Source organism: Gopherus flavomarginatus, chromosome 14, assembly GCF_025201925.1.
Source record: "Gopherus flavomarginatus isolate rGopFla2 chromosome 14, rGopFla2.mat.asm, whole genome shotgun sequence".
Classification (NCBI taxonomy): Eukaryota; Metazoa; Chordata; order Testudines; family Testudinidae; genus Gopherus; species Gopherus flavomarginatus.
Window position 1 is genome coordinate 21,214,426 of NC_066630.1, and position 18,851 is coordinate 21,233,276.

The 18,851-nt window shown below is 41.1% G+C and overlaps 1 protein-coding gene across 1 annotated transcript in view; it reads left to right on the forward strand.

The window, feature by feature from the left end:
- LOC127034315 (neural-cadherin-like) overlaps positions 1–18,851 on the forward strand; it is a 90,102-nt gene that overhangs the window by 11,001 nt on the left and 60,250 nt on the right. The window contains exons 6-10 of the mRNA XM_050923030.1: positions 1,402–1,544; positions 12,399–12,571; positions 13,564–13,732; positions 14,608–14,778; positions 16,881–17,053. Of these exons, the coding sequence (XP_050778987.1) occupies positions 1,402–1,544; positions 12,399–12,571; positions 13,564–13,732; positions 14,608–14,778; positions 16,881–17,053 (829 nt within the window). The remainder of the gene's footprint in view (positions 1–1,401; positions 1,545–12,398; positions 12,572–13,563; positions 13,733–14,607; positions 14,779–16,880; positions 17,054–18,851) is intronic.

Sequence of the window (18,851 nt, forward strand, 5' to 3'; positions counted from 1 at the left end):
CTTTTAATGTTTTGTTTAAATAGATTTACAGTCCAGTATAAACTCATAATTCTTAGCCTGGAGCTTTCTCGCCCCATAATTATCCTATTCCTCGATTATGAGTTGCTTTAAGCTAACACTCTGTTTCATTTTGTCAGTTTTCCCCTTCTGCTTCTTCAGAGACCTTTCTTGATGATTTAAACTCTTTTGCTCCTATATTTAATGCTTAAAGTTGTCAGAGTTACAGTTCACTTGGTTTTCTGATGCAGAGCTAAGACAATGGCCCTGGGGTTTTGAATAGCTGAGCTAAACCAGAATCATTTAGTTCCCTTATTGGATTGCATATTAAATGCTACCCACCCCCAACCCTATCTTAATGCACCAATGAATACACACACACAAGTCAATACATGTAAAATGTAAGGGAAGTTTTGTCTTGAATTCAGTCTCTTTGTCTAGGAATATATATGGCCCTTATTGTCATGGTATCTGAGTCTGGTTGATTTCATCTTGCAAGTCTGGCCATGTTGGGACTGATTAGGATCTCAGGGTGACCAGATGTCCCGATTTTATAGGGACAATCCCAATTTTTGCGTCTTTTTCTTCTATAGGCTCCTATTACCCCCTCACCCCTTGTCTTGATTTTTCACACTTGCTGTCTGGTCACCCTAATCTCAGTGAACTGAGTGAAGTTACTCTGGGCTTACACCAGTGTACTTTTTGTTTACTCATATTTTAGGTTTTTTATTTAGGGGGGTGTTTTTGTTTTTGTATTTTGAACAAGAATCCTAGTGTACTCTAAATTGAGTGAGAGCTCGGATGGGAAAACCTGGTGATAATTTCACCAAGTGGAGGTTGAAGGATGACCCCAAATGTGATTGTGGAGATCCTAGACAAACACTTGGGCACAGCCCGATACAGTTCCCTCTGTCAACATCTTGCACTCCTGAGAAACTATGGTATTTGAGATAAGTGATAACACAAGGTCTTGGTTGCGGTTTTGCAGTGATAAGCTATGATGATGACCCATGTACCCTGGCCCCATGTATCATGTGTGATACAGTATATCCTGACATTCATATGTCCATTGTGTGTGTGTGTGTGTGTGTGTGTAAAATGGTGAACTCCACATTTCACCCAAATCCTTGTTGAAAGTAAACTGTTTGCTGGGGAAATCTATTAAAGGGAAAAGCAGAAAGAGTCTGTTAATTGGTTGATTTAATGTCCAACTTTTATTGTTTCATTGGTTAACAAGGTAGACTATCTCATCAGGTTAATTCTATTATTCATTAAACTATAAACCTCTACATTACATTTAAACAGTCAGCAAATGCTGCTCTAAAACATACATTGAGTTGTACATATATTTTATTGACTTTTTCATCATATGTCATAATTTCTTATTACAATTCTTTTTAACAGCTACAGGAGTTTTGTTTCTGAAGATGCAGGCCCAAATACGTTGATTGCTACAGTCAATGCTATAGACCCTGATGGTGATGGCCTGACTTATGACATTGTAGCAGGGAATCAAAAGGGAAACTTTGTTGTTGACCCTCAGAAAGGTAATGATAAATTTGCCATTGCTGTTCTGTCTGCAGTATTGAAAATTTTCAGTTTATTTGCAAACACCAGCACATTGAATTCAGTCTTTAATAATTAGCAACAGTTAAATTATTTGGTGGGATATCGTGCTTTTGCTGAGCTGCTACAATACCAATAAGAGTATGCGGTAAAATATAATCTAACTATTCTACCTTTTACAATCCATCCTTTCGTACATAGGCGCTGACTTCCTGATTTCTGGGGGGGAGGAGGTGCTTGACCCTTGCTCCATGCCAGGCCTGGCCCCTTCCCCCAAGGCTCCACCCAACCCCGCCTCTTTCCGCCCCTGTTCTGCTCCCTCCACTGAGGGTGCCCCATAGACAACCTGTGCCTCCCCATACTGGGGGGAGTACGATCTAAAGGGAGGTCCCATGAATGGTCACATGTCATCCCCCACCAGTGACCCCATCCGTGCCCAGTCCGGGGCGACTGCACTCTCTCCAACCCATGTTACCAGCAAGAGGGGAGCGGTCTGTCCTCACTCTGCACCTGCCTCCCTGGCACATTCCTGGCAGGAGGGAGCCCGGGCAGGGAGTGAGAGGGAGCTGATTTGTGGGGCCCGCTGGCGGTCAGAGAGACTGGATGAGGAAGCGGGATGGGGAGCCCACCGTTGGGTGCTGGGCTCCAACTCTGGAGCACCCACAGAATTGGTGCCTTTGCCTCTTTAACTCGGGTTTAATATATATCATTTTCCTAACAACTTTATAACATCCCTGGTTATTTGTTCACTGCATTGTCTGTCTGAATCAGTCAAGAGAGAGAGAATAGTTACCCAATCAGCAGACATATGCTGCATCCCAGTTCCATAGTTACCGAAGCATTCAGCCAAGGAACTGGAAAACATACCATTTAGGAAATTAATTACCTAGGTTGCTAAAAATTATATTCCAAAAATTGGTATGAGATTTAAATTGCCACGAAGAGCTTTGAGCCATGTGCACTGTTTCAATCTGATATTGAATATATGAGTGGCTGTTTTCTTGGTCGTAACATTCTTATTAAAAAGACAAAATGGTGTCAGAAAGCTTAACCTGTATACTATGATGTGCAAAGATATTGCACTATACCGTCTGATTTAGCATATGCTGGAATAGAGGCATACTGTGCATGTTAAGATCTCATCATGCAGTCCTGAGGTAGGTAAAAATCTCATTGACTTGTTGGAATGGGTCAAATGAAGAACTGAATAAGGACTGCAAGGTCTGTGGTTTTGCATTATTGAGGACAGCATTTTATTGAACAGAATAATACCATATTCAGTACTTATAATGCTAACGTAGCCTTAAATCCTCCTTGTACTGACACTGTCTATTCACTTAAAGCTTGTTTGTGCCCAGAAGAAAAGGGCACAAGGAGTCTCCCTGTCACTTGTGCATCCAATGAGGGACCACGCACAGTGTGGCAATTCTTGTGCTCCCTTGGGTGAAGTTCACCTCTATGAAGAGAGCCAGCATACATCTTACATGTTTTATTAGCAAAGAACGAAGCTGAATGCAGGTTAAATTGAACAAGTAGAACTTTATTAAACTCTGTGCACTGCTCTGTCCATGTGGCTGCATTGCTTCTAGCCCAACTCCTCACAGTCCGTTTTCCTGCTGTTCCCTTGATAAAAAGTCACGCTAGGAAACATGGGCCCTTTGACTCCATTTCCACTGATCATGATACATCTTCCTTATTTTATAAACATTTTAATATAAACATTAAAAACATAGCTGGTGTCCAGAGCCGCACCCTTGTTCTTTCAGACAGAGGTTGATAACACGTATCTGAATTGAAGTCTTCTCTTTACCACAGATGCAGATGGTTTCATAGTCTTTCAGATAGTTTGGTCTCCTCAACATGTGATCATACTGGGAGTGACCTATCTCTGTTTCCCTGAGACCTGTCTCCAAGTCTAGCAAACTATCTGTCTTTGCAGTCTCCTTTGCCTCCAATGGTTTTCTGTCATTCTGTTCTGTGATAATCGCTGAACAGTGCACTGATACACGGGTGCCCTCCCACCAACAGCACAAGAAAAAGAACTCCACATGGACTCCTCCTGAGGGTCGAAATGACAGCCTGGACCTATACATTGAATGCTTCCGCCGGCGTGCACAGGCAGAAATTGTGGAACAACAACATCGCTTGCCTCACAACCTAAGTCGTGCAGAACGCAATGCCATCCACAGCCTCAGAAACCACCCTGACATTATCATCAAAGAGGCTGATAAAGGAGGTGCCGTTGTCAACATGAACAGGTCTGACTATCAAAAGGAGGCAGCCAGACAACTCTCCAATACCAACTTCTACAGGCCACTTCCCTCAGATCCCACTGAGGAATACACTAAGAAACTACAGCATCTACTCAGGACACTCCCTACACTAACACCAGAAGAAATCAACATACCCCTAGAGCCCCGACCAGGGTTATTCTATCTACTACCCAAGATCCACAAACCCGGAAATCCTGGACGCCCCATCATCTCGGGCATTGGCACTCTCACTGAAGGACTGTCTGGATATATGGACTCTCTACTCAGACCCTATGCCACTAGCACTCCCAGCTATCTCCGCGACACCACTGATTTCCTGAGGAAACTACAATGCATTGGTGACCTCCCAGAAAACACCATCCTAGCCACCATGGATGTAGAGGCTCTCTACACAAACATCCCACACACAGATGGAATACAAGCTGTCAGGAACACTATCCCTGATGATGCCACAGCACAACTGGCTGCTGAGCTCTGTGCCTTTATACTTACACACAACTATTTCAAATTTGATGACAATATATATCTCCAGATCAGTGGCACTGCTATGGGCACCCGCATGGCCCCACAATATGCCAATATCTTCATGGCCGACCTGGAACAACGCTTCCTCAGCTCTCGTCCACTCACACCCCTTCTCTATCTACGCTACATTGATGACATCTTCATCATCTGGACCCATGGGAAGGAGACTCTGGAAAAATTCCACCATGATTTCAACAGCTTCCACCCCACCATCAACCTCAGCCTGGACCAATCTACACGGGAGGTCCACTTTCTTGACACCACGGTGCAGATAAGTGATGGTCGCATTAACACCACCCTATATCGAAAACCCACCGACCGCTATGCCTACCTTCATGCCTCCAGCTTCCATCCCGGGCACATCACACGATCCATTGTCTACAGCCAAGCACTGAGGTACAACCGCATCTGCTCTGACCCCTCAGACAGAGACCAACACCTACAAAATCTCCACCAAGCATTCTCAAAACTACGATACCCACACGAGGAAATAAGGAAACAGATCAACAGAGCCAGACGTGTACCCAGAAGCCTCCTATTGCAAGACAAACCCAAGAGAGAAACCAACAGAACTCCACTGGCCATCACATACAGCCCCCAGCTAAAACCCCTCCAATGCATCATCAAGGATCTACAACCCATCCTGGACAATGATCCCACACTTTCTCAGGCCTTGGGTGGCAGGCCAATCCTTGCCCACAGACAACCTGCCAACCTGAAACATATTCTCACCAGTAACTGCACACCGCACCATAATAACTCTAGCTCAGGAACCAATCCATGCAACAAACCTCGATGCCAACTCTGCCCACATATCTACACCAGCGACACCATCACAGGACCTAACCAGATCAGCCACACAATCACTGGTTCATTCACCTGCACATCCACCAATGTAATATACGCCATCATATGCCAGCAATGCCCCTCTGCTATGTACATCGGCCAAACTGGACAGTCTCTACGGAAAAGGATAAATGGACACAAATCAGACATTAGGAATGGCAATATACAAAAACCTGTAGGAGAGCACTTCAACCTCCCTGGCCACACTATAGCAGACCTTAAGGTGGCCATCCTGCAGCAAAAAAACTTCAGGACCAGACTTCAAAGAGAAACTGCCGAGCTTCAGTTCATCTGCAAATTTAACACCATCAGCTCAGGATTGAACAAAGACTGTGAATGGCTTGCCAATTACAGAACCAGTTTCTCCTCTCTTGGTTTTCACACCTCAACTGCTAGAAGAGGGCCTCATCCTCCCTGATTGAACTGACCTCGTTATCTCTAGCTTGCTTGCTAGCACACATATATATACCTGCCCCTGGATATTTCCATTACATGCATCTGAGGAAGTGGGTATTCACCCACGAAAGCTCATGCTCCAAAACGTCTGTTAGTCTATAAGGTGCCACAGGATTCTTTGCTGCTGTATCACTGTAGGCTGTCTCTGGGCTGCTGGCTCATAAGTGCTTCCTGTTCCTTTGAATGTATAAATTCCAAGGCCAGAAAGGAACATTGTGATCATACAACACAGGCAATGGAACTCTTACAAAATAATTCCTACTTCTTTTAGAAAAACATCCAATCTTGATTTAAAAATTGTCAGTGGTGAAGAATCCACCACCACCTGTGGTAAATTGTTCCAGTGGGTAATTACTTTCACTGTTAAAAATATATGCCTTATTTCCAGTCTGAATTTATCTAGCTTCAACTTCTGGTCACTGGATTGTGTTTTACCTTCCTCTGCTAGACTGAAGAGCTCATTATTAAATATTTGTTCTTGTGTAGGTTTTTATAGACTGTTATCAAGTCACCCCTTAACCTTCTCTTTATTATGCTAAATAGCTTGAGCTCCTTGAGTTTGTCACTTGTCTCTCATCTGATGTCACCTCAGATGATGTGAATCCCACTGCACCCTTGCAGATCCTTTATCCCATTCCTTCTGGTGTCTCTCTAATGGCTGGATCCCCACAGGAGAGCCTGTCTCCAGGGCTGGTAGGTTCTTAGCTGACTTGTTGTACTCTAGTGCCTGCTTTTTCTGATTGTTGGCTATCTCCTCTCAGTGTTATCTCTATACTTCAGGCCTCAACAGGTCTCCTTTCTTTGGTAGCAGAGTTTTTTCTTTCTCCCCATCAGTGCCCATGCTGGACTTTTTCGGCACCCCTGTGTTGGGGTATTTCTGTATACCAGAATGCTGACGATCTGAATCACAAGGCACAGTCTTGTGTAACAGTCTCCTAGCTGTTTTCACAGCTAATTCCACCTTGGCTGGGGAGGAGGTATGGTGCTTCAACTCTTATTTGCTGGCAAATTCCTTGAATTTTTCTGAGGCAAATTGGGGTGTATTGTCAGAGGATACAGTGTCCAGAATGCCATATCTCACAAAGTAGGCCTTCAGTTTGCCAGTCACTGCCTTACTTTTTGTATCCAGAAGGGCATTGACCTCCCAAAAGTTTGAATAGTAGTCCACCGTAATCAAGTATTGCTTTCCATTGAAGGTGAATAAGTCTGCTCCCCCCTTTCCCGTGATTGGGTGGACAGCTCTCATATAACTAGCAGGTGTCACGTCTTACCATCAAGAAGTGTAGTTATGTATATGTTCCCGGCTGGTAAACATGCTCTTGGGGCTGATTAAGGCAGCTGTCAATGCTCAGGTGTGACGTGTATTTTTTGTATGACATCCTTACATAATGAGGCAGGGACAATAGCCCTCTGCCCTTGAAATATAATTCCATCCTGCACACTCCTCTCATCTTTAATCTGAAAATGTGGTTCTGCTCTGACTGGTACTTGGCCTTTGTCTTCTGGCCTCCCTGTTAGTATCGCTGTCTTGACTGCCTGTGGTTGGATGTCCTTTTTTGTAGCCTCTTTGATTTCCATCAGCTTTGCTGTTGAAACTGGGGAGATAGTGCAGCATGTTAATGGATTTAGTATCCTAATTCCCCTCTCTCAACTCTCTGATGCTGTGTATATATGCCCTGCTCAGGATGTCCGCTAACACCAGTAGTCATTCTGAACAGTATCTGATCTCTGTCTGATAGTGCTGAAGTTGAATCAACATGTGCTGCAATCTCTCTGAAGCACTAAGAAGGGGCTTTGCTATAACTGTCCCTAGGGGAATGTGGTCTGATTGTACTATGATTGAGTTGCCATAGATGTACTAATGGAATTGTTCCACTCCAAATACAATAGCCAGAAGTTCTTTTTCTAATTGGACATACCCCTGTTCAGTCTCTGACAGGGCTCTGTCGGCGTAAGCAACTGGCTGCTCCTGCAAAAAAACTATACCCAGTCCTTTCTCAGAGGTATTATACTGGAGTGTCAATGTTTCTTCTGTCTGGTAGTACTTCAGGACAGGGGAATCTGTTATCGTTTGTTTCAGCATGTTAAATGTTTACTATTGGGTACCTCTGAGCCTTAGTCAACATCGTGCATTGTGAGCTGATGTATGGGTTCTTCTGCTGTAGCCACGTACAGATAGAACTTGGACAGAAAATTTGTCATTCCAATAAAGTGCCATACCTGTTTCACATCCACTGGAGCTTGCATGGCTCTGACTGCCTTGATCTTGTTGGATTCTGCTTTTAGTCCCTCTGCTGTGAGCAGATGTCCAGTATATGTCATCTCACACTGTTTTGAGTCACATTTTTTTCTGGGTTAAGTCTTGTGTTCTTGTCTCTGCATCATGGAAGAAAAGCTTGTAGTTTTCTGTCATGGTCTCATTCAGTTTCTGTATCATTGCTCTCTCTGCCTACAGTGAAGATATGTTCTGCAATTATTTTCATCCCAGGCAATGCGTCCAGCACTTAGGTGAAATTTCTCTGGTGCTAAGCTTATGTGTATCAACCATCTATACCTACCAAGTGGGGTTGCAAAGATTGTCAGCATTCTGAACTGTTTATCCAGGCTTATGTGCCAGAACTACAAAGATCGTAAAGATTCTGGCTCTGGAGAGTTCTAGCACGATATCATCAATTGTTGGCAGTGGATAGTGACATCTTTACTTGCCTGGTTCAGTGGCTTTGGATCTATGGTGATGTATAATTTGCCTCTTGACTTCTTTATCACCACTATGCTGTTTACCCAGGATATATTGGCCTCTACAGAAGCTGATATACCCCTGTTTTGACTTTTGAGCTCCTTTTGTACTGGATTACGTAGTGCCACTGGAATTTTGTGGTAAGCACATATTCCACTCTGGGGCCTACTTCCAGTTGCAACTTTCCTTTGAGGCACTTGTCACCTTTAAAACATCCCCATATGCTTTTGAAATTGTCTCTGTTGTCCATGAGACTCCTTTTGCTTCTTGCACTGCAGCTATACAATTCTGATGCTGCACCCTGATCAGATCCATAGCTTATATGGCTGTATTCCCTTGTATATGCTTACATGCCATCACCACAAATGTCAGTGGGTACCATCTGTTATATTTTGGGTTAGTTAATATGAAATCACATTTTCCTACAGGCTGCATTAAGCTCTTATTGTGCATTATTAGATTGTATTTGCTTTTTGTAAAGGGTGTGTTCGAGTCCAGTTCACCCTGATGAATCACACTGTAGGAGGCTCCGCTATCCAGCTGAAATTGCACATGGCATTTCCCTTTTACCACTGATGCATGCACGGAAGTTGCTATTGTCCCTTGTTGCTTTCCTGAACCTAATAGGCTCTCAGACTCAAGAAGATAGTCATGGTGTCACCACCGCTGTCTGGTATGCCATTCCCCTTTTGTACAAATCTGACTGAATACTTCTGAGACTTCCTGTGCTCTTGCATGCCTTGCTAAAATGGTTCAACTTGCCCCATTTCTTGCAATGCTCTCCTAGTACATGGGACTTCTCCCTGTTTACCTGCTCATGCTGTCTCCCACAACAAATGCTTCTTGCTATGAGTGTGGTACCTTGGCTGTTTGTTCTCCTTTGCTGTTGTCTCCCTGCATGTACTGATGGGGTTGTAGTGTTTCCTAGGACTTTCATTCTTTATCTTGAAGCTTCTGCTACATGCCCCATGTCTAAGCATCTGTCTAATACGAGATCACCTTCCCAGAGCAGATGCCTGCAGGTGGTGATTCCAAGTGCCACAGACTATCCTGTCCTGAATGAGTGAGTCTGTCAAGTAACCAAAATTGCCTGTAGCAACCAATGTGCATAAACCTGTCATTGGCATGGATGCATGTCCTCTGGAATAATGGTTGAAGCATGAATGGATATATGAATCTTTAGCATATCTGGCACATAAATATTTTGCAACGCTAGCTACTACAACAGTGCTGTGCAAACACCTGTTCTCACTTTCAGGTGACATTGTAAACAAGAAGTGGGCAGCATTATCTCCTGCAAATGTAAACAGACTTGTTTGTCTGAGCAATTGGCTGAACAGGAAGTAGGACTGAGCATAGGCGACAACTTTCCCTCTTTCCCATGCGTGCTAGACCTCTCCCCTTCCCCCAGCCCTACCCCCATTCCCCCCATCCGTGAGGCCCCCCCTGCCCTGTGCCATTCCCATTCCTTCCCCAAAGTCCCCGCCCCAACTCCACCCCCTCCTTGCCCCTATTCAAATCCCCGCCACGACCCTGCCTCTTCCCTGCCTCCTCCCCTGAGCGCGCCATGTTCCTGTTCCTACCCCTCCCTCCTGGAGCATGCTAACACTGCAGCTGGGCAGGAAGTGCTAGGAGGTAGGGAGAGGGGCGGGGACACGGCATGTTCAGGGGAGGAGGAGTTATTGCAGTGCAGTTAGTTTTTGTACATAGTTCTACATTTGTAAGTTCAACTTCCATGATAAAGAGATTGCACTCCATTATTTACATTAGGTAAATTGAAAAATACTATTTCTTTTGTTTTTTCTAGGCAAATATTTGTAATAAAAATAATAATGTAAAGTGAGTACAGCACACTTTGTATTCTATGTGGTAACTGAAAGCAATATATTTGAAAATGTAGAAAACATCCAAAATATTTAAATAAATGGTATTCTATTATTCTTTAACAGTGTGGTTAATCGCAATTATTTATTTTAATCACATAATAGCCCTAATTTAACCTGATTTAACTGCTGTCAGAACGTGACCCTGAGTCTTCGCAAACTGTGAGCTCTGTCAACAGAGCACGGGGAAGTGAGCTGTCACAGATCCTTCCTTCTGTTCATTTCACTGTCATAGGGTTTCACTTAGCATTAAAGTTTAATTTCAGTGCAAATAGTGTTTTTGCAATATTAATGTTACAGTCTGAACATATTTCAGACTTAATAGAAATGTTCCAAAAAGATATGCCATGTAACATGCTGCAGGAAACTGCTGCAAATCTGGCGATTGAACCCATCCCAACTTCAGATAGGAGTTGCAGGCTCTTAGGGACAGAATTTAAAGGTATTTAGGGGCCTGAGGATGCAGAGGCATCTAGTGCAATTTTCAAAAGCACTTAACTCCCATTGATTTCAGTAGGAGTTAGGCACCTATGTGTTTCTGAAAATCCCAGTGACTGTCTGCATCTTTATGTGCCTAAATACCTTCAAAAATTTGTCCCTTAGCACCTCAGGCCCAGTAGGTACATGTGTGAGAATATGTAGTGACTGCTTCCAGATTAGTGTTCTATTGTCTCTGGAAGTTAATCTAGGTGTGACAGCTTTCTTCGGTAATATATTTTGGTTTGGGTTAGTTTGATGAAATCAAACAGATTTATGCACTAGCCTACAGCTATTTAATTTAAGAGATAATGTCAAAGAAATAGTCATACCCTACTGTTACAGAAGTGCCAAGGTGAAGCTGAGCTATGTGTCAAAAATAAATGCTGAAGAAAAGACATTTGCAAGCAAAGTGAGAGACACTGATCCTGTGACAATTTCTATTATGCCAGATAAATAATAGACATGACTGATGGATGTTGGTGCAAAAGAGTGGCAGCTGCTCACTGTACTTTCTCAGATTGCTGCAGTCTGATGTGCTTATATAATGGACCCTTCATATCTCTTACTCTGGCAGTTCCTTGGTGCCCTGCCTGACAGGTGATGCCACTGTGGGGATGTAGGGAGGAGCCAGACATTTTGGTGGTGTTTAACTTGAGAATGCAATAAATACACAATAACTACATTCATTGAAATAAATCCATATGAAAAGAAGTAGTGCTGTGGTATAGAAAGTAGCATACCTTGTATTACATGTATAGTAATAAGTTGTATTGTCCCCATATGGACAAGTTCTGCAACCTCAGCAATCTCACTGTATAATAGGGTATCTGTGTGTCAGAATATGGGAGGCAGCTCCTCTGGTTCTCCCTGCCTTGTTTGTGAGGGGTGCATAAGGACCCACAGAGGCTATTCTAGACATTGTACTGGACTAGCCTCCATGGAGTGGCTCCACAGATGCTCCGTGGCCTTTTGGGGTCAGCCTCTTCCTACTGCATATCTACCCAGTGCCTGGCCTAGCTACCTGGGCTGGAAGTGGTATTAGGATTTGCCCTAAGGTACAGTATTGTTACCTGGTTGCAAAACGAAGACAGATCTTGCCTGTGGGTATTTGCAGCCATTTTAGACATAGCGGTAGGTTATTCTATTATTAATTGGGGGATTTGAATTTGGAAACTGGCTCAGACTTCTGGGTTTCACTGGCAGAAATAATTTCACTCTAGGGAAAAAAAATTTAACTATCCCTCTAGCCAGAGTTAGGAGACTGGCAATTACAGTTTAGGGTTTAAAATTACAATTTAGAAACTTATTGAGGTAAATTGGTATAACCTCACCCTCACTTCCACCCCCGATAGTCCAAATCCATTTAAGTCAATGCGAGTCTTTCTGTTGATGTCAATGGGTTTGGATCAAGCTCCTCGCATGGATGATATTAAATTAGATTAAGAATGTGTGTACATGTAATTGCACCTGTTTAACTAAATGGTTTAAAATCACACCTTTAGTTAAATCAGTGCCACTTTGTGTGTAAATCAGGCATAAGTGGTGGTTGCTCGTGCTAGTGGTGGGGGAATAATAATTCTCAAATAGGAGAAAAACAAGAAAGGCAAACAAAATCTATTGTCACTGATCTTCCAGGATTAATTCGACTTCGCTCGAGCCCACTTCCTAAGCTTCAGGGGACAGAGTACATACTTAATGTCACAGCTACTGATGATAATGCCTCTGGTGGGCCTCACTCTCTCACTAGTACAGCACTGGTCATCGTGGGAATTGATGATGTCAACAATAACAAACCTATATTTCAGAAGGTAAATACATTAGGTCATGTGTGTTATAACGTCAAATGATAAGGATTTAGTGAATAAGGGTTTAGTGGGTTCAGTATGTTGTATGTGAAGAGGTGCAGGCACAACTCCTAACCTTTTACTGAACAAAAATTGTCCTGTATGTAAAATGAATAGTTGTTTATATGCCACAAGCCTTAGCTCCAGCTCAGATAGGTAATATCTTATGTACAGTAGACTTGCTATAATAATCAAATATGCTTCTATAAAGTATGCAGACTTCTTCCTTAATTGATTGGGAATTTGAGTCTAGATTTATGTTGAAGGACAGAGATTGAAAAGATTTTATCTTAAACTATATTTTTAATTGAGTATTTATGTATTTTATTTCATTATTAATTTGTGTTATATCTGTTGTTACATCCTTCAATATCTCTATTAAATACTGAATATAAACAATTTAATGTAGAAGTTTTGTTCATATGAGAGACTGCAGTATAAATTGACATTGCTTTTTCAGGAATACTGATTAACTTTATTTGCTAAAACATTATGAGCTTGGTACTGCTCTCAGATATATGGGTGGACATCATTGCATATTTTGCATTGTCAGCTATTTTTCCTGTTGTCATTCAGTATCCAGTGCAGTTAGCCACCTATTCTTGGCAAAGCAATCTTGTATTGAAAGCTTTTTTTAAAAAAAATTGACACTGCATTGCATTAAAATTGCAGCAGGGTGCAGATTCTATATAAGGCATTAATTATCAGAGAGAAGACACTTAAAATTAGAAGCATATGCGACAGCAGCAACTTTGTCCAAATATTTTGCTTGCTGCAAGAAATAGGGCCACTAAGCATCTCCATATAGCTTAAAAATAACAAAGTAAAAAGTGAAGTTATGGATTATTCAAGATATATTCAGGAACAATAAATGTGCATAGCTCAGAATGTCTGAATAGTTTATTTATGTTAATTAAAGTAAAATAGTATGTAAAATGTTTGAGTATTTTCCCTAGTGTCAATATTATCGGGAACATGCTTCTGTGTCGGAGAACCAGCCTTCAGGAACATTTGTACTGCAGGTTGAGGCAACTGATGCTGATGAAGGAGCCAATGGGAGAGTGAAATATGGAATGATGCATAGAGATGGCACCTTACCAGCGTTTAGTATTCATCCTGATACAGGTAAAACAAATCTCAGAACCTTTTGGCCTACAATCTGATCTTATTTACACTAGTGTAAATCAAGAGTAACTCTGTTGAAGTCAGTGTAGTTACTCAGACCAGTATCACACTGGTGTAACGTAAGACTCAAACCATTTGTTATATTGAAATAAAATATAAATATAGTGTGAACAAATCTTCCTCTGCTTTTACTTCGATAACTCTTCTGAACTTAACTAGAATTTATTTTCTTTGAAATCTAGAAGTACTTCTTCAGTTTGATATGTTTATTTTTAATTTGTAAATAGATTTTAATTTTTTTAAAATGTGCTTTATCTGAAAATCAATTTATAAAATATGAATGACATATCTGAAAGAGTGGTTTCAAAAGTCTCTTTCAGAGAACAAAGACATTCTAGAAATACCTCCCTCCCCCAAATTTTCAGTATTTTGTAGCAGAAAACATACTTAGCAAATTCATATTTTCCAGCATGTAAATCCAGATTGGGATTCCAGGGGTGCGAAATACACAAAATGTGTCAGACTCTGCAAACACTTAAGAATTGGATTCTTTGCACAATTCCTCCCATTCAGAATTCTCTTGGTGCTTGCATCCATTTTCTAAATTAGGACCCCAATCTCGCAAAGATTTAGGTTTGCAAACTTAGGTAAATGAGTAGTGCTACTGAAATTCTTAAGACTTGGCAGGATTGGGCTCTGTAATTCAACACTCAATTTACACCAATTCACTGATGAATTTTTAGCCCATTACATTGTAGCTCAAAATGTTTTTTTCTACCACTTGACAGTCAAAAAAAAAATTCCCAAATGGCTTCAAAGAAAAAAAAAGTCTTCAGTAAAATACATAATATTAAAACTCTTTAATCTGTTTTCAGGAGTCTTGACAACTCTTCAGAGATTTGATCGAGAAAACCAAAGGGAATATCCTATTACTGTGACTGCGACAGACCAGGCTGCAGAACCTCTCATTGGAATCTGTCAGATAAATGTTGTCATCCTGGACCAAAATGACAATGATCCTAGATTTGAAAACACTCGCTATGAATGTAATTGAGAGTCATTGGATAGAGTTTCAGTACCCTGAGTGTGAAGTTACCTGATGTCTAAGATTTTTGTTTTGGTTTCCCTGCCCCACACCTACTCTTGTGTATTGGCAAAATTACTGTGCAACTACAGTCAGACTGGTGCATTTAATATTATACAGTGCACATGGTGGTATCAGACACAATCCTAACCCATAGTCCGTCCTGAGTACTGTTCTGTGTTAAAATCCTGCAAGCGATTACATGTGTCAGTAACTCTACTCAGCTGTGTAGTCCAAGTGTCTATAGACTACTCAGGTCTGTAAAGTTAATAATGTGCTTAAGTGTTTGCAAGGTCAGACCTTACTATTACTTCATGTTGTTTTCCAGTTAACATGTTTTGGTAGCATGCTTCATTTTTACCATTTGAGTTTCATCCATTTAAGTTTCCTTAGGGTTTTAAGATGTTCTTGTTGTTGTTCATTTTGTACATGGATCTAAATTTTATTATTAAAAAAAATTAAGTTTTTTGGGAAAAAGACATTTTGCAGCTAATTAGTAATTAAAGATATTGTCAGTTTGATTGAAAACTGGCTACCGTATATGTGCAGGAGCATTTTCAATAACTTTTTAAAAAAAATTCATATCCATTTTAGCATAAGATACATACTACAGATTGGCATGAAAAATTACAAAATATAAAGTAAAAAATCTATGCAATTATGCATGCATAATTGTCAGTGCCATAAAGGAGATTCTATGCACCTGTGGAGAAGATCTCCAAATATTGCTTATGTTTTAGTCTATTGAATTTTAAAAAATCATTTAAAGCCATAATTATAAAATAATGCTTCAGTCTATCAGATTTAAGCATTTTGTAATTATTAGATATTAAATACTGAATTAAACTCACAAACAGAGGTGGCTCTATGTTTTTTTGCCACCCCAAGTACGGCAGTCAGGGAGCCTTCGGCGGCATTTCTGTGGGAGATCCACTGGTCACATGGATTCGGCAGTAGTTCTGTGGGTGATCTGCCGGTCCCACGCCTTCAGCGTACCCGCTGCCGAATTGCCGCCCCAGGCACGCGCTTCCTGCGCTGGTGCCTGGAGCCTCCCCTGCTCACAAAGCAAAGACATTTGGAGGTATGTCTGAAACTATATCTCTGATCTACTACTTTGCTGTGCGTTGCAGATTTTTCAAACAATGCTTGATTTTACCCAAGTACTATATTATTGGTGTCTTTTCTCGCCAACTTATATATATAACTCTCATTAACACTAATGGGAATTATGTGGCACTTTCCTGAAAGACTGGAGTCCTTTTTATGATGGAAAATAAAGACATAACAGGTTTCAGACTCAACTCTGGATTTTCATGGATTTTAAGTTTGGCAGATCCTCTTGTGCTTACAGAGTTTCACACCCTTTTGAGTTACTTGTCTTTCTGCCTGTTTGACAATTCAAATGCAGTTTTTTTTCTGGTTTCGTACAGTAAATTACAATACCATTTAAATATATGTACGGTATCATTCATTCATACATAGTATGTATTCAATCACAATAAAAAAAGAGTTTAGGAAGGTTTTAAAGAAAATTGACTGAATATCTCAGAAGAATAGAGTTCCAGCCATATTTGGTAGCACAAGTTAAAATGTGATCCCCAACTCTTCCTTTAGTGGGGAAGGAAGGGAGTTCTCAGTGCTATGTATTTTTTAAATTCTTAAAAGAAAACAAACCAAATTATCGAAGTTGATAACTGGGCAAAACAACAGTTAAATAGTTTACTAATTGTTCCCCTAAGTCTAGTCTCATGAATAGCAATCATCAATAATTCTCTTTTGATTTGGTTTTCTCTTAAATAGTCGCATGAGAAACAATTAGTTAACACTTAACAATTCCATGTACTTAATTGTTGTTTCTCCCCATTATCAATTTTGATAATTTGATTTCCCCACAATCAATAGCAGCTCTTCAGAACACCCAATTTGAATCCTATGGTATAGCTACAAAGTAGATAAAGTGTAACTCTCATTTGTTTTTCTTTAAGTATTCATGTTTCTTAAAGAATTGCTCATATTGCTACAGTGAGTTAAGGGTTAGTTTCAAATCTACTTTCCTTCTGCCAGATTTCCTGAGAGAAGACACAAAAGTTGGGACTAGTTTTCTTCGTGTTGCAGCCCATGATGATGATTATGGTTCAAATGCTGCCATAACGTTCTCCATAGCAAATGAAGAACCAGCATATTTCCAAGTGAATCCTAGTACAGGCTGGGTGTATGTCAACCAACCCATACCTCAGGTACAGTGCGCCCTTCCCTCTGAGCCTGGCTAGTTCTGCAGACTGGTGGGAATGGACAGGGTCAAGGCCATGTCCCCACCTCCACCCTGACCCTTGTACCTGCCTTCTATACAGAGCTACAAATTTGGGGGAGAGACGCCTGTGCCTTTCCTCTTCTCTGCTCATGCATGCAAGGGGTCTGAAGTTCGTTTGTTGCTGTTGTGAACCTGTCATGAACAGATGGTTAAGGGTTAATGTCTCTTTTACCTATAAAGGGTTAAGAAGCTCAGTGAACCTGGCTGACACCTGACCAGAGGACCAATGGGGGGACAAGATACTTTCAAATCTTGGTGGAGGGAAGTCTTTGTTTGTGCTGTTTGTTTTGTGTTTTTGTTCGCTCTTGGGGCTAAGAGGGACCAGACGTGCACCCCAGGTTTCCCCAATCTTTCTGAAACAGTCTCTTTTATGTTCAAAATAGTAAGTACTAGCTAGAAAAGGCGGATTAGTCTTATGTTTGTTTTCTTAACTCATGAATGTGTATTTTACTGGAAGGATTTTACCTCTGTTTGCTGTAACTTCGAATTTCAGCCTGGAGGAGGGGGGGAAGTCCCTCTAGTCTATATGAGCTGACTACCCTGTAAACATTTTCCATCCTGATTTTACAGAGATAATTCTTTCTTTCTTTCTTTCTTTCTTTCTTTCTTTCTTTCTTTCTTTCTTTCTTTCTTTCTTTCTTTAAAAGCTTTCTTTCTTTAAAAGCTTTCTTTCTTTAAAAGCTTTCTTTTTTAAGAACCTGATTGATTTTTTTCCTTGTTTAAGACCCAAGGGGATTGGGTCTGAACTCACCAGGGATTGGTGGGGGGAAAGGAGGGGAGGAAAGGTTAATTCCTCTCTGTTTTAAGATCCAAGGAGTTTGGATCAGTGTAGCCTCTCAGGGTACTCAGGGAGGGGAAAGTCTGGGAGGGGGAAAGGAGAGGGCATGGTTTATTTCTCCTTGTTTTAAGACCCAAGGGGTCTGGGTCTTGGGTTCCCCAGGGAAGGTTTTAGGGGAACAGAAAGTGTGCCAAACACTGTATTTTGGCTGGTGGCAGTGCTATCAGATCTAAGATAGGAATTAAGCTTAGAAGTGTCCATGCAGGTCCCCACTTTTGGACGCTAAAGTTCAAACTGGAGGAAAAAATACCTTGACAGAACCCCTTACTGTAATGTGCACTATGCAGTACATACTTGGTTGTCTCTCATGGATATTCCATCTGGAAGATGAAAGCACCGTGGACAAAATTTTCAAACCTGGATGCCTACATTTGGTACTTTACCCATGTCTAAGCACTTAAATAAAAAGCCCTAACTCCTGTCAAAGTAAAAAAAAAAGAAAAAAAAAGAAAAGAGGGTTTAGATGCCTAAGTTTGAAAGTATTGGCTATTTCTTTTAAATTTAACTGTTGTGAGGCTGGCACACAGAATTTGGATGCAGGTACATTTCATTTTTTAAAAATTTCTTATTGTTTCTGAGTGCCCCCATAGGTCTCAATAGCAGAGCTGCATAGGCTAGGACACATGCTTATGAAACATGCCAAGCAATTAGCTGGGGCAAGCAGCAGAACTTTTCCACCTTCTTGCATCTGGGTCCCGTGTCTTAGTGGGAGCTGAATTTACACCACTGTGAAATGAACATTAAGAAGAACCTTTTCTTGATAATGTTTAAGCTTCTTTTGGGAAAAAAATTAATTGTACGGCACAACTTGGAATTACATGGTTGAGCTTTTTCTAATGTACAGTAGGGGATTATTAGATTAATTAAATCATTGCTACCCTTTGAC